The 13464-nt window shown below is 37.4% G+C and overlaps 1 protein-coding gene across 3 annotated transcripts in view; it reads left to right on the top strand.

The window, feature by feature from the left end:
- FAT1 (FAT atypical cadherin 1) overlaps positions 1-11296 on the top strand; it is a 100511-nt gene extending 89215 nt beyond the window's left edge. For 2 of the 3 annotated variants that reach the window (XM_056489172.1, XM_056489171.1), the window contains exons 20-27: positions 697-828; positions 937-1100; positions 1672-2134; positions 2670-2823; positions 3054-3164; positions 3378-4009; positions 4255-4392; positions 9592-11296. In XM_056489172.1, coding sequence (XP_056345147.1) covers positions 697-828; positions 937-1100; positions 1672-2134; positions 2670-2823; positions 3054-3164; positions 3378-4009; positions 4255-4392; positions 9592-10208 — 2411 coding nt within the window. In that variant the 3' untranslated portion in view covers positions 10209-11296. Of the gene's footprint in view, positions 1-696; positions 829-936; positions 1101-1671; positions 2135-2669; positions 2824-3053; positions 3165-3377; positions 4010-4254; positions 4393-6429; positions 6490-8647; positions 8684-9591 lie in introns of all 3 variants that reach the window. The other variant, XM_056489173.1, reaches the window with a different exon arrangement.
- The last annotated feature ends 2168 nt before the right edge of the window (positions 11297-13464 follow it).

Genomic DNA, 13464 nt, shown 5'->3' with positions numbered 1-13464 from the left:
GGGAGCAGATACCTTTTTTTTCTTTATAGCCACACCTTCACTTTCCATTTTATGAAAAAAGTTAATTTTTTTTGTTGTTGCCTAGCCTATATTGATGGCCAGTTTCAGTCTTGTGTGCATAAAAGTAAGTTCCTGCAAAGTGCCGGAATACTTCCTTGTTTCTGCTTAGAAGACTAGCCCACAGAGGTTTTCAGACTTGTTTGGGAATGAGAGGGTAATGTGGGAAATAAATATTCATTAAAATATATGTAAGTATAAAGACTTCTGACAGAAGATTAATTTATCTTTATCTCTGAGGAAAACAACATTGCTTTTTAAAATCAGGACTTAACCTTGCTGGATGAACTGCACATACGAAGTAAATATTTCAAGCCCATTCCTTTTCTGTCTCAAATAGAAACGTGCTTTTCTCTGCTTTCCCCAACCTACTCTGTCCATGTTTAATATCTACATATTGGGTTTTGTGGTGAATTATTCTAATGGTAAGCCTTAAACGACAACATTAGTTTCCCAGTTTTACCAGTTGAATTGAGCAATCAAGATAAGGATGAGCATCAGACACTCTATATGCTGTTTGTTATCACTTCCTTGTCTGATAGTTAGGGATATCATTTGGGGTACTTTCAGCTACTATACTTAAGAGGCCCTTTTCACAAAATACCAACAGAAAATAAATAATGAATTTGGTTTTTACAGAAGGAAAATGCCCCCTGGTGAACAGTGTGTGTGAAGGAAACCCGTGTCCTGAAGGTACTGAATGTTTAGGAGATCCACAGGAAGGAAAATACACCTGTGTTTGCCAAGACAGCAAAGCTGGACAATGTCCTGGTAAGGAATTAACCCTAAAAAACTCTGTGTAAAACTACATTACTTTCCAAATATAACTTCTATTCTAGTCCTGTGCTAATACTTTTTATGCTTTTCTGTATTCCTAAGCATTAAGTGGCTCTGCTGTGACATTTACTGGGAGCAGCTATGTGAAATACCGTCTCATGGAAAATGAGAACAAAGAGGAAATGAAGCTGACAATGAGACTTAGAACTTACTCTGCTCATGCAGTTGTTATGTATGCTCGAGGAACAGACTACAGCATCTTAGAGGTATATTTAAATCTCCTGGTGCATATCTCCTCCTTTCTTCCTACCATCTTCTTACTATTTTTTTTGTCAGATTAAAAGATTGAGTCATAACATCTCTGTAGAATTTTTATAATGGAAAATTGCCTTAACGGTAGGGTGTGTTAACACATCCAGGTGACAAACTTGTACAGAATTTTTAAAATGTGTAAACAAACAAAGCTTCCTGAATCATTTCAAAGCTTTCCTGAATATTATAAATAACTTCAAATTTATTTGCTTATAATGCTGAAGTCCATACAGGAAAAGTTACTTAAAACACAAGATGGAAGGTATTGAAATATTGTAATATTTTGATTATGATCTGTGACTGCTTTACTAGAGGAACAAAATGTACAAAGTGTATGTTTCAATTAAAAGAACCATATAGAATAAATCACAGTTGCTGTGACTGGAAAATGGTGTTATTGAACTGCTTTTTATGAACACCACTATCATCCTGTCTCTCCAGCAAACATAAACTTTTATAGGCATCAATATTTTATACTGTTTAAGTGTGCAGACCATTTATTGATGACATGGCTTTCCTCTGTAGATCCATCATGGAAGACTGCAATATAAATTTGATTGTGGCAGTGGACCCGGGATTGTCTCTGTTCAGAGCACTCAGATAAACGATGGCCAGTGGCATTCCATATCTCTTGAAGTGGATGGAAACTATGCACGACTTGTTCTGGACAGGGTGCATACTGCATCTGGTACTGCTCCTGGTACACTCAGAACCCTAAACCTGGACAATCATGTGTTTTTTGGTGGTCATATTCGTCAGCAAGGTACAAGACATGGTAGAAGTCCTCAGGTTAGCAATGGTTTCAGAGGCTGTATGGATTCCATCGTACTAAATGGACAAGAGCTGCCCCTAAACAGCAAGCCACGAAACTATGCACACATGGAAGAATCTGTAGATGTCACTCCTGGATGCTTACTGACTGCCACAGATGGCTGTTCAAGCAGCCCCTGTCAGAATGGAGGCATCTGCACTGCACTGTCAAATGGAGGTAAGCCGCTCTTTATTCTTCTGCTTTTTGTTTTCAAAACTGCTTTTCAACTTCTCTGCTTTGAAGGACAAAACAACTTTGTGCGTAATTCTTGGTTTCCAGAGTTGTAGAAGGTCAGTTGTTGAATAGGTAGGAGGGCTGTGTGTACTTTCTAGATTCAAGTCCTTTGGGTAGGAAGTAGACAAAGTCCATCTGGCAAAGTGGGGATTTAATCTGCAGTGCTGACATCTGAGGTCCATCCTCTTAACTGCCTACTTTGGAGTCTTTCTTTAAAAAATTCTGAAATCATTAGGACATCTTGTGTTTTGTGAGAGAAATGGAATCATCCTTCAGTCATGTTTAAGGAATCTCTTACTGTAATACTTTGCCTCATCTTTTGATAAAAGCATTTCTATTTTTTCCCATCCTCTCTCTCTTATAACAGGTTAGTGGGTAGGAAGGAATTTACCTTAAATCTGTAGGTGGGCAGGGAGGATTTTATCTCAAATCCAGTAAAGCCGTGTGCATCTTTCAAAAAGACTGTGTTTGATTTCAGGTTACTACTGCAAGTGTGCACCTTTGTTTATGGGAACTCACTGCGATGTAAGTGTCAACCCATGTGCTTCCAACCCCTGCCTTTATGGTGGGACTTGCATCCCAGTCAGCGATGATTTTATCTGCCAGTGCCGAGGACAGTACACAGGTCAAAGGTATGTTTGTGTGGTTCATGGTATCAGTGAACCCCTTAGAAAACTGGAGATAAATGTAGCACTTTTTGTTTCCATTTTTATCTGTTTCCTACTTAAAGCTCATACTTCGAGACACACCTGGAGCTGGCTGAGGTTAACAAAAGCCCTATGTTGCAGCTCTGAATCCCACATTATAAACTCACTTGCAGTAAGGTAATGTTCAGCTGTTTTTGTTTTTTTTGCCATTGCAGATGCCAGCTGGGTCCATATTGTAAAGACAATCCTTGCAAAAACAGTGGCAAGTGTATTGACAGTTTGGATGGACCTGTTTGTGAGTGTGAAGCAGGCTTTCGTGGAGAAAGGTAGGTAGCATTCCACATACATTGGATTTTAGTAGTATTGATTAACAGACTAGCAGTTCAAACTGGTTGAAATCTGGGATGTTGATAAAACAGTCAAATGGATGTTAGTGTGCAGTACCTTATAATAAATATATCTAAAATTGTTGAGAACAAGGTTACAACAAAGACTGCTGGTGCAAACTAAACATCACTGCTGTGCTCTGTTTCTGACAGGTGCCTGACTGATGTCGATGAATGCGTAGAAAATCCATGTCTCAATGGTGCCCTTTGTGAGAATACCTACGGTTCATATCACTGCAACTGCAGTCATGGATTTGGAGGCAAACACTGCACAGACATTGTTCTTAATAAATACGTTTCAACATCTTGGAACATTAGCTTAGCTGAAGTGATTGGGATTATTGTTTTCATCGCAGGAATCTTCTTGTTAGTTGTGATTTTTGTTGTTTGCCGCAAAGTGGTTGGTAGAAAGAAGAAGCACCAGCCAGAACCTGAAGACAAGCAGCTGGGAGCTACAACAGCCTTCTTGCAAAGACCATGTTTTGATGCAAAATTGAATAAGAACATCTATTCTGACATCCCACCACAGGTTCCTGTTCGTCCCATTTCGTACACTCCAAGCATTCCAAGCGACTCCAGGAACAATCTTGACAGGAATTCTTTTGAAGGGTCTGCTATCCCTGAGCACCCCGAGTTCAGTACTTTTAACCCAGATTCTGTGCACGGTCACAGGAAAGCTGTAGCTGTTTGCAGTGTTGCACCAAACTTGCCACCTCCACCTCCCTCCAACTCACCTTCGGACAGTGATTCAATACAGAAACCCAGCTGGGATTTTGACTATGACAGTAAGAGATGTTCTTATTTTTTTATTTTCCTGTTAAATGTGTGTGCTGGTACTACTTTAATATGAGTTCAAAATCTCTGTTTATACCTCTTAGAGTACAAAAGGCATTTTGACTTTACTGAATTTTGTCTCTGATCAGCCTTCATGCTCTACCAAGTTTTGTAAAAATGTGCAGATCTCAGCTTTAAATTGTATTGATTCTTTAATCTGGAATCAAATTGTCTCACTTGAAACTTTTTCTTTCAGCTAAAGTAGTAGATCTTGACCCCTGCCTTTCTAAGAAGCCTTTGGATGAAAAGAACTCCCATCCTTACAGTGCTAGAGAAAGCATGTCTGAGGTCCAGTCTCTCAGCTCCTTCCAGTCTGAATCATGTGATGACAATGGTACGTAAAATTCAATCGTTCTGCACCACTGCTGATGTTCATTTGTTCTGTCTTTGCATCTGTATCTCTTAGTAACAACAGGATGTACATATATTGAATATATATTAAATAGTAGCTTATTTAATATATATTTGTATTTACTTATGTTAATACCCAGATCTGTTAATTTTTAAAAAATATTTTACCTATCTCTACACCAACTGTTAATTATTTTACCCTAAAATTATATGTGATCATTCTGCTGTTAGAGTATTAGAGTGAAAATGCAGCTCAAGTTGTGCTTAAAATGTATTAGAATTTGGTAAACTCTCCTAGGTTATCCTTAATTATCACCTTATGCAAGAATACAGTTTAAAGAGTACAATTTAAAAAATGGCCTCTGCACAAATATAACTTCCACTTTGCTGTTCAGCTCTCAGTAAAAAGCTTTCTGGTGTTACAGTTTCATTTGTTTCCTTCTCTTTTTCTTGCTGCGACCTCAGCTCCCATATGGATCAGATCAGTTCTGAGTGAGAGCAGAGTTTAAGGGACTGCTTGTAAGTTTGATTACTTTAGTAATGAGGAAAACAGCACAAAAAGGAATTTTGTTGTAATAGAAAAATATGTTTGGCTTTCACCATGACTGAAATGAATTCATAAAAACATTTCATACATTGAAAAAAAGCCCATATAAAAATATAAATATTTTGATCACACCTCAAGTCCATCAAAATATAATCAATGGATGCCTTTTCCATTGTGATGACAGATGCTTTTATAGTTGATATGAATGCATCTATGTATTCAGAAACATGTCATACTGATTGGACAAAGCCACAGTTGTGTCCTAACTTAATTTGCTAAGTTAAGGTGTGCTTTGATTCTTTATTCCATTTTCTGCTTTTGTCTCTGCCTGGTAAAAAAGAACTTGCAATTATTTTAGCTTAGGAATAAAGAACATTCTGCTTCTTAATGAAGTAGAGTGATTTGTTATTAACAGCATGAAAAAAACCTATCTGTTTTAATGATTGGTGAAAGTAAAATGGTATGCTTCATTTTATCAGTAGACCTGATACCAACTTCCAGCTTTTTTTCCTGTGGTTTTAAGTGTTGTGTTGTACATGTTGTTCTCCCCTCCTCACTGTCTCATATGTTTAGTATATTCTTTTCCCCATTTCCTGTCATGTATTGATTTCTCATTAATACATCATTTTAAGAGAAATAGCTGTAGCATCTGCAGATACTGTTCCTTCTTTCCATTTTGGTAGATGCAGAATTTATTAGCTTGATATTTAATCCCTGAGCTGTGCAAACAAGTTGCATGTGCTTACTTCATTTTACCTTATAAAAATAAATCTTCCTCCATTCCAAAACTATCTTGAGGGAAAGGGAAGACATAAAAAATACATTCATTTAAGTTTAGTTTTTTTTTAAAAAAAAGCATGTAACAGCCTGACTTTAGTTTCCCTACTGTGATATCTCTACTTCTTAAAAAGCTTAAATAGATAAGTAACTGAAATTTTCAGTGGGTATTTTTCATATTTTGTCCTTTTAGTTCATTTCAGGGAAAATTTCTTTCCCATGTCTTTCATTGGTAGGAAGCAAACATAGCTTACATTTTTAAAGGAGAAGTCTAAAGCAATAATCTTTTAATGCAATAATCCTTAATTTACCCAGCACAAGCCTTTAGAAATTGTAGTTTGTTGCTATGTAGATAAAGTATTATGCAAATAAATATGTTTAGGCAACATTTCAGAAATTCTAACACAACTTAAACAGCCTTGTGCTCATGCAAAATGTATTTCACTACAAGTACTAGTATTCTGTATGTTTAGGAAGAATAAAATTGAGCTTTAGATACGTGTTTGATGTATTAAATGCAACTACTCTCTAGACTGAGAGTATATGTGTATGTACACCCATAATCTTGCTCTATAAAATAGTAACAAACTGAAATTTCACAGTGTTAAGGGGGGGTTTTATGTGTATCTGTCTGCTGTTTAAAGTGATACTAACTATAGGTTTGTTTTAATTTGCTCCTTTTATACCTTTTACAAGCTTCCATAGTGACTGTAATACACCTTGTCAATGCTGTTGTTGACTCGGTGGAAAAAGAAGGTATATACATGTTTTCATATTTATTTACTGCTCTGGCAGCATAATGCACGTTTGTCTTCTTACATTGTCTTCTAGTTACGTAGTCCTAGCCAGATGTGAGTTATAAAATATTATTTATTTAGATGTTCTGATAAGTTACAGCAAAAAATATATTTATATCTTGTATATCTGTTAATATTTTCTTGCCTATGCTGTAGATGCCTTGTGAACAGGTTTCAAAGTGTGTTTTCTTGGGAAAAAAGGGATTGGCATAAAAAGATCTTGGTGCTCACTCTCTTCTGAAAATATTCATACTAAAGCTGGCATCAAAGGCAAATACATGCAGCACTGTAGATGAAACAGCAGCAGCCTCCGCTTCCTTTTCTTCTCCTACCCACACCTGTTGATACCTTGTCCAGCTGACCAGAATCAAAATGGTCTGGTATCAGTACTCACTTCCTTGGTCTTCAGATCAATCTGTCTCTTAAGCTGAAAAAAATTATTTTTGTCTGCAGCTGAGATACAGCCATACACATCCTCCTCAGTTTAAGGAGTTTGTTACTATGCAGCCTTACAACAGTACCTAAAATGTATGTTTGGGTATATGTATGCACACATATATTTGTGTGTGTGTAGTATGTATTTGGAAGTTAGAAAGAGGCAGGGAAGGCATTTTCAATGGTATTTTATTTCATTTCTCTAACATTTAAAAACTAACCACTCTGGAAAACACCAACTCTTTACAAAATAATAGTAGCAATAAAAGTGCCAAAGAGTCTATACAAATGTTAACTATTGTTTTAATGACTAAATAGTACTTCTATAAATAGTCAAAGATAAAAGTATGGTTTGGTGTTTTAGTATCACTGTAAGATAAATGCAAACATTGTATGCATTGCAGTCATAGAGAAATTAAGTATGTGCTACACAGCTTCTTCTTAACATTTGGAAGTTTCTGCTCTTAATAAGCATTTCTTCTTTCAAAGCATCTTAGGTAAAGAGTTCTGCTCATTGTAGGACAGTTTTAGGCCTGTATTCTCTGCACTGCTTCTCGAGTTGTAGCTTGATGGAAATCAGAGAAGCTGGGTGCAAGAGAAAATACAGCTTCAATCTAGCAGATTGTCACATAAAGATGGGCACATCTGGTTCTAGTTTGTGTTTCTGTCATTTATGTTAAAGGGTCTTTGCCTCAGAAGAAGAGGAAAACCAAGATCTCTCCATTCCTTCGTAAAAGTGCTCTAAATCCTAAAGCCTGGTTGGCTTTAGTTTTGAACCCAATTTCCCAGGAAATATAAAGAATGTTGTCTTCTAAGCAGACTAGTGATCAGAACCATCTCCTGGAGTTGGGGCCAGAGATGTTTTAAGAGTCTCAGAGCTCAGACTGACATCTCCATTAGTCTGAACAGTATTTTTCTTGTCTGGGCTAGGCAAGCTTAAAAACCAGAAACTTCTCTCCAAAGAGTCAACCTCTGTCCCCTCAGTCTTCCAACAGATGAAAGTGTGAATTCTTAGGAGAAGATTCTGCTATTAGGATAGGCATCACTCATCCTTAGAGACTTTAATAGGGAATATAGATTCCTGAAGAGAGAAAGGTTTAATATTTGTCAGATAACACAGGGCAGTTCTCTGCTGAGCATGAGTTGTTGGAATTGCTGTACAAAGGGAGGCAGGTTTCCCAGTGCTTTATGTATGGAAGCCAGACACTAAAGGAAGAGATTCCTTGATACTTGAGAGATACTTCAAAGTGTAAGTGCCAATAGATGGAGCCCTGTATCAAAACACAAGGGTAGATTCAAGGAAAGAAAAAAAATCAGATCAAGTCCTGTTACTCTGTGTAGCAGAAGTCCTGAGTATACTGATACAAGGATTTCAGTAAACTCCAGACTGCAGGTTTAACCACAAGACAGCTATGTCCTAGATGGTCTGTACATTAATTCACTAGCTGTATTAACAAGTTTTGACAAATAAGAAACCCAGAAGAAAATTTTTGTAAAAGACAACTTCAGTATAGCTAATTAATTTATTAATTATTATTAATTAATTAATTTATTGCTAAACTGGAGAAAAACAGTGTGAATGTCATAGTGACTAAGTCATTGTTTGTCTTCATATTGGTTCTACTATTTGATTCCTAACTACAGATGTTTTCTCCTTTTTCTTCTTATTCTGCCACCTAAAGAATCTTTTGCTGTTCCTGACCTCAGCAATTCAAGAGGTGACTTCTGCATGCAGTTCATTGATGTTCACCAAAATATTTCTGTTAATATTTGGTTTTAACACAGACTTACTATCAGTTGCTTGCTGTGCATTTGTCTGCAGTGATTTCTCTTTACTAGATTTGCACTATATTACGACAGTATACTTTTTAATTGGTGTTCAGGTGACAGAAATTATTGGTTTTTAGTTAGTTCAGGCTTCCATATAGTTTCCAGCTGACAAGACAAACTTATTCAACAGGAGCTGGCAAGAGAGGATCAAGTCCAGTCATTTTTGCATGATTAAGCTTGATTTTCTTGGTTTTTTTCTTGTAGTTGAATGTGGAATGTATTTACTAATAACAAAAAATTTTTATCAGAGGTGTTCCTGTAGAGCTTAACAGCATTTTGTGAAACTAACTCTATAATCTGCTTGAGCAGCAAAGTCACTTTAAATGGTCTGAACACTTTACCAAATAGAAATTGCTTCTTTTATGTAAGAAAGTTGTGGGTTATATATGCTAAATATATTCTTAAGAAAAAATGGGCCTTTGTTATCACTCTAACTAATTACTCAGGAACAATTAAGTATTTAGCTGCACCAGGTAGGGTGCTGATTCTTTGCTATCCAGTGAACAACTATGTATTGTCACAGCACATTCTGTAGGTGACAACAGCTCTTCCCATGTTAGGTATGATGTCTGAGAAAATGGAAAAGTTCAAGTGTGAATGATGCACTCTCTCATGCATGGCATAAAGTAAAGTTGTGTTGAATGTCTTTTGTGCAACCAGGGCAAACTGCTGATTAACAAATAGTGTCCTAATCACAGTGATTGCATTGTCCTAATACACGTGGTCATTTTTCAGTTCAGACTGATTTGAATACGGGATAGTAATACTTGTTTTCTTTTTTTAATTAACTTTTCAGGTTATCACTGGGATACCTCAGATTGGATGCCAAGTGTTCAGTTGCCAGGTATCCAAGAGTATCCGAATTACGAAGTGGTTGAGGAATCAGCTCCCCTCTACACAGATCCAAATGCCATCGACACAGACTATTACCCTGGTGGTTATGACATAGAGAGTGATTTTCCACCTCCACCTGATGACTTCCCTGCACCTGATGAGCTTCCACCGTTACCACCCGAATACAGCGACCAGTTTGAGTCAATACAGCCACCCAGAGACATGCCAGCCGTAGGTAGCTTGGGTTCCTCTGCAAGGAGCAGGCAGAGATTCAACCTTAACCAGTACCTTCCCCATCACTACCCTGCAGACCTGTCAGAACCTCAGACTGCGGGCGGCGGCAGCTACAGGGAGCCGTTCGCTCCCTACTCGCTGGGGTTCAGCCAGGACTTTGAAGCAGCCGCTGCAGACAACATGTCCATGTCTGTGTACGCGTCCACAGCCTCCTGCTCGGATGTGTCGGCGTGCTGCGAGATGGAGTCCGAGGTCATGATGAGTGACTACGAGAGTGGAGACGATGGTCACTTCGAGGATGTCACCATTCCTCCACTGGATTCCCAGCAGCATACAGAAGTCTGACACGCTCAACAAAAGTGCCTGGACTCTAAGAAACTTTATCAAATCTAGAACAATTTTCATTTTTATTTTTTCTTTTCATTTTTTTTTCCAGCAATGGTGAATGCTTTTGTTTCAGTGAGCTAAACTGGCATGGCAGCATTGGATCATGCAATTCATTTCACTAAATGAACCTCTTTCCATTTCCTGACCTACTGTTTTTGGAAAGTTCCAAGATTTCCATTGGCTGTGCCATTTCTGAACATCCTTTATGTATTTACATTGTTCTATGTTTAAAAAAAATCACATACCACTTTTCCATGTTAGCATGATGCATATATTTATATAGTTCTAATGCAATTAATTTTCTCCTACTTTTTGTAAATTTTATGTACAGTTTTGATTTTAATAGTTTTAACTAGATTTTGTAGATATTTTGTGAATTTGTTTTCCACTGAAGCTAGTGGTGTTAGTGTGCCATTAAAAATGAGCACCCTGACTTATTATAATCAGGGCATCACTGTATGTATTCCCCTGAAAACGAAGGTTTGACATTTCATTGTAAAACATTCAACATATTCACACAATTTCAATTGTACATACATTAGGTCTGATATTTTTCTGGGTCAGCTATATGGAAATGTCTTAAATGGGTTGCTGTATTTTAGAACTGTAAACATTTTTTTCCCTTCTTGGAAAGTGTGTTGGGGACCCTCTGCATACCAGTTTAGAACCAAAACCACCATGACACAGTTTTTATAGTGTCTGTATATTTGTGATCCAATGGTCTTGTAAAGGTTTTTACTGAAAATTACCATTAGCCAGTCTTTCTTACTGACAATAAATTATTAATAAAATACTTTAGCTTTGCTCTGTGTATCTCTATTATATAATATACCATTGACAAAGCATTCGGTGCAGCATTTTTTAAGTCTGTATATGTTTTGTACTGTATTAAGTTACTTGCTCCAAGCAACTCGTTTTCCTCTCCTCCAAAATCAGCCTGCAGCTGTGTTAGAGATGCTCACAAGATGGCAGTGTGTGTCTGCTTAATGGTGTTTTTAAAAGTAATCGGGCCAGTCTGAATAAAGATTGATGGGTATCAAACTGCAGCAGCCTTTTCGGTAGTTTGCATTTTTCTTTAAACATATAATATCAGCTATGTAAATTCCTGGTTTTTGGTTTTTTTTTTCCTCAAGTCACAAAGCTATGTACCAAAAAATATCCCCAGGATCTTTAAAGCAGTTTCTTCCCTCCTTTATCACCTGAATACTTTCATGACTAGTTACCCCTTGATTGTGCACCTGCATGCTGAAATGGCCATGTCATTGTCTTCGTGCTAAATAATTGGTTGTTTCCTGCAATTATATCTCAGTTGCAATTTCTTACATGAAGTTTGGACTAGAAGTTTACCTTGAGGAAGTAAAGGTGGAATGCAGTTTTCCTGTATATTATCCAGCTGCTTTTCTGACTAGAAAAGAACAAAGTCTTTAAGAGAGTTCTCTGTCATAAATTTGGCCTGATGGTAAGCTAAAGGAATAATGTAACTGTCTTTTGCCTCTTGCTTGAGGTATGCTTTTTAAGTTCAGAACAGATTTCCTGGCACATTAGTGAATTTTTAATATAGCCTGGAATCCTTTCAGCTCCATCTCCATTTTGTTCCTACCATCATAAAGTTCTGTAGCCTAGAAATATACAATATTAGATTCTCTCTGTCATGAGAGCTGAGCCTCAGCCTTCTTCCATCTAGGGGAACAGGGTACTGTATTTGGAGTGCTATTTATATACAAAATGGAACAACTCCCAGCTTGGCAGCTGAATAATGGAAATTGGGTGGATTACAGGACACAGCTAGGCACTGACATTCCTGTGTTAACTTGCCCATATGCAGGTTAAGAATCTCATGACTTAAGTAAAAAGACTAAAACATCAATAGGTTTAAACCCACAGTCTGGCTGTGCAGCCTTTTGTACATCAGACTTTTAGAATTTTCTTAATTAGTAGCTTTAGAAGAATCTTACAGAACTGTGAGCAGAGGATGTCACACACTGTAGTACCTCACATCACTGCTTAAGGCTCATCTTGATTGAGGAAGTGTAAGGTAAGTGGAAGTTCTGCTCAGGATTCCTTAATATCTGCTACTCAGTAGGAATCAGTCTCAGGAGTCAGCAAGAGGAAGACACTGCACAAATTTGTATCATTTCTCAGTTGACAAGGATTCCCAGAAAAGATGAAAACCTGCCTTGCAAGTGCATTTTCTAAAGTTACTCATTTACAGAAGAAAGGCCTGAAGACAGATTTTTAAAATTGAGAGGTGTTGTGAAGGACAGGAATATCCACTTAAATATACACTGATGTGTAGTACTGTGAACTGAAGGCTAACCTAGAACATCAAACGGAAAGGGAACAATGTCTCATTATTCTATGGTGAAATTCCATGGAGGTGTAAGAGAATGTTTTGTTGAAAGTATCAGAATGCATATATATATATATATGTATTTTTTTTACTCTTCACAAGAAGTGTGCTGCTAGGCAACATGCAACACCAAAGTTATACTTCACAGCAGAAAATAAGGCTGCATCATAACACTCAGTTATGAAAATAGCAGGCATTTTCAACTCCACAGCTTTCAATAGCTTTGCTGTTGGTGTGTAAAGCAAGGATGTTGGACAAATGCTCCCTTTGTGGGGAGCTCTTATTGCCTAATTCAGGTCCAGTAAGTGGAATCAAACCTGTTCTCCCACACAGAGCTACAGCAATACACCAGATGAAGCTGGTGACATTTTAAACCCAATTAAAACTGATACAGCAGAGCATTGCTGTTCCATTCAAGAGCAGTCCAGCACATTCAAAAGCATTGGCCATGTCATTTATTTTACTAGCCAAACATTTTAAAATGAGGAATTTCAGTGAAGTCACACATTCACTATTCCAGTGTTCATCTGTCCTCACGTTGTCACAGCAAGAGGTTCATGTTGAGATGTAGTTTCATGTGTTTCAATTTATGCCCATTCTTTCTTACTGTGCCAGAAGGCACCACTGGGATGAGTCTGTCTCTGTCTTTACAGCTTCACATCAGGTATTTATAAACATCATTAAGTTCCCCACTGAGTCTTCTTTTTTCCCCAGATTGACCAACCTCAGTTCTCTCAGACTCTCATACAAAAGCAGCTCCAGTCTCTTAATCATCTTACTGGCCCTTTGCTGAACTGTAGTTAAGACCCTCGTGGAAGTTTTGTTCAGTTGGTTGTTTGGGTTTTTTGTTTGTTTTTATGTTTT

Source organism: Oenanthe melanoleuca, chromosome 4 (genome assembly GCF_029582105.1).
Source record: "Oenanthe melanoleuca isolate GR-GAL-2019-014 chromosome 4, OMel1.0, whole genome shotgun sequence".
Classification (NCBI taxonomy): Eukaryota; Metazoa; Chordata; class Aves; order Passeriformes; family Muscicapidae; genus Oenanthe; species Oenanthe melanoleuca.
This window is presented reverse-complemented; position numbering and strand designations above follow the sequence as displayed.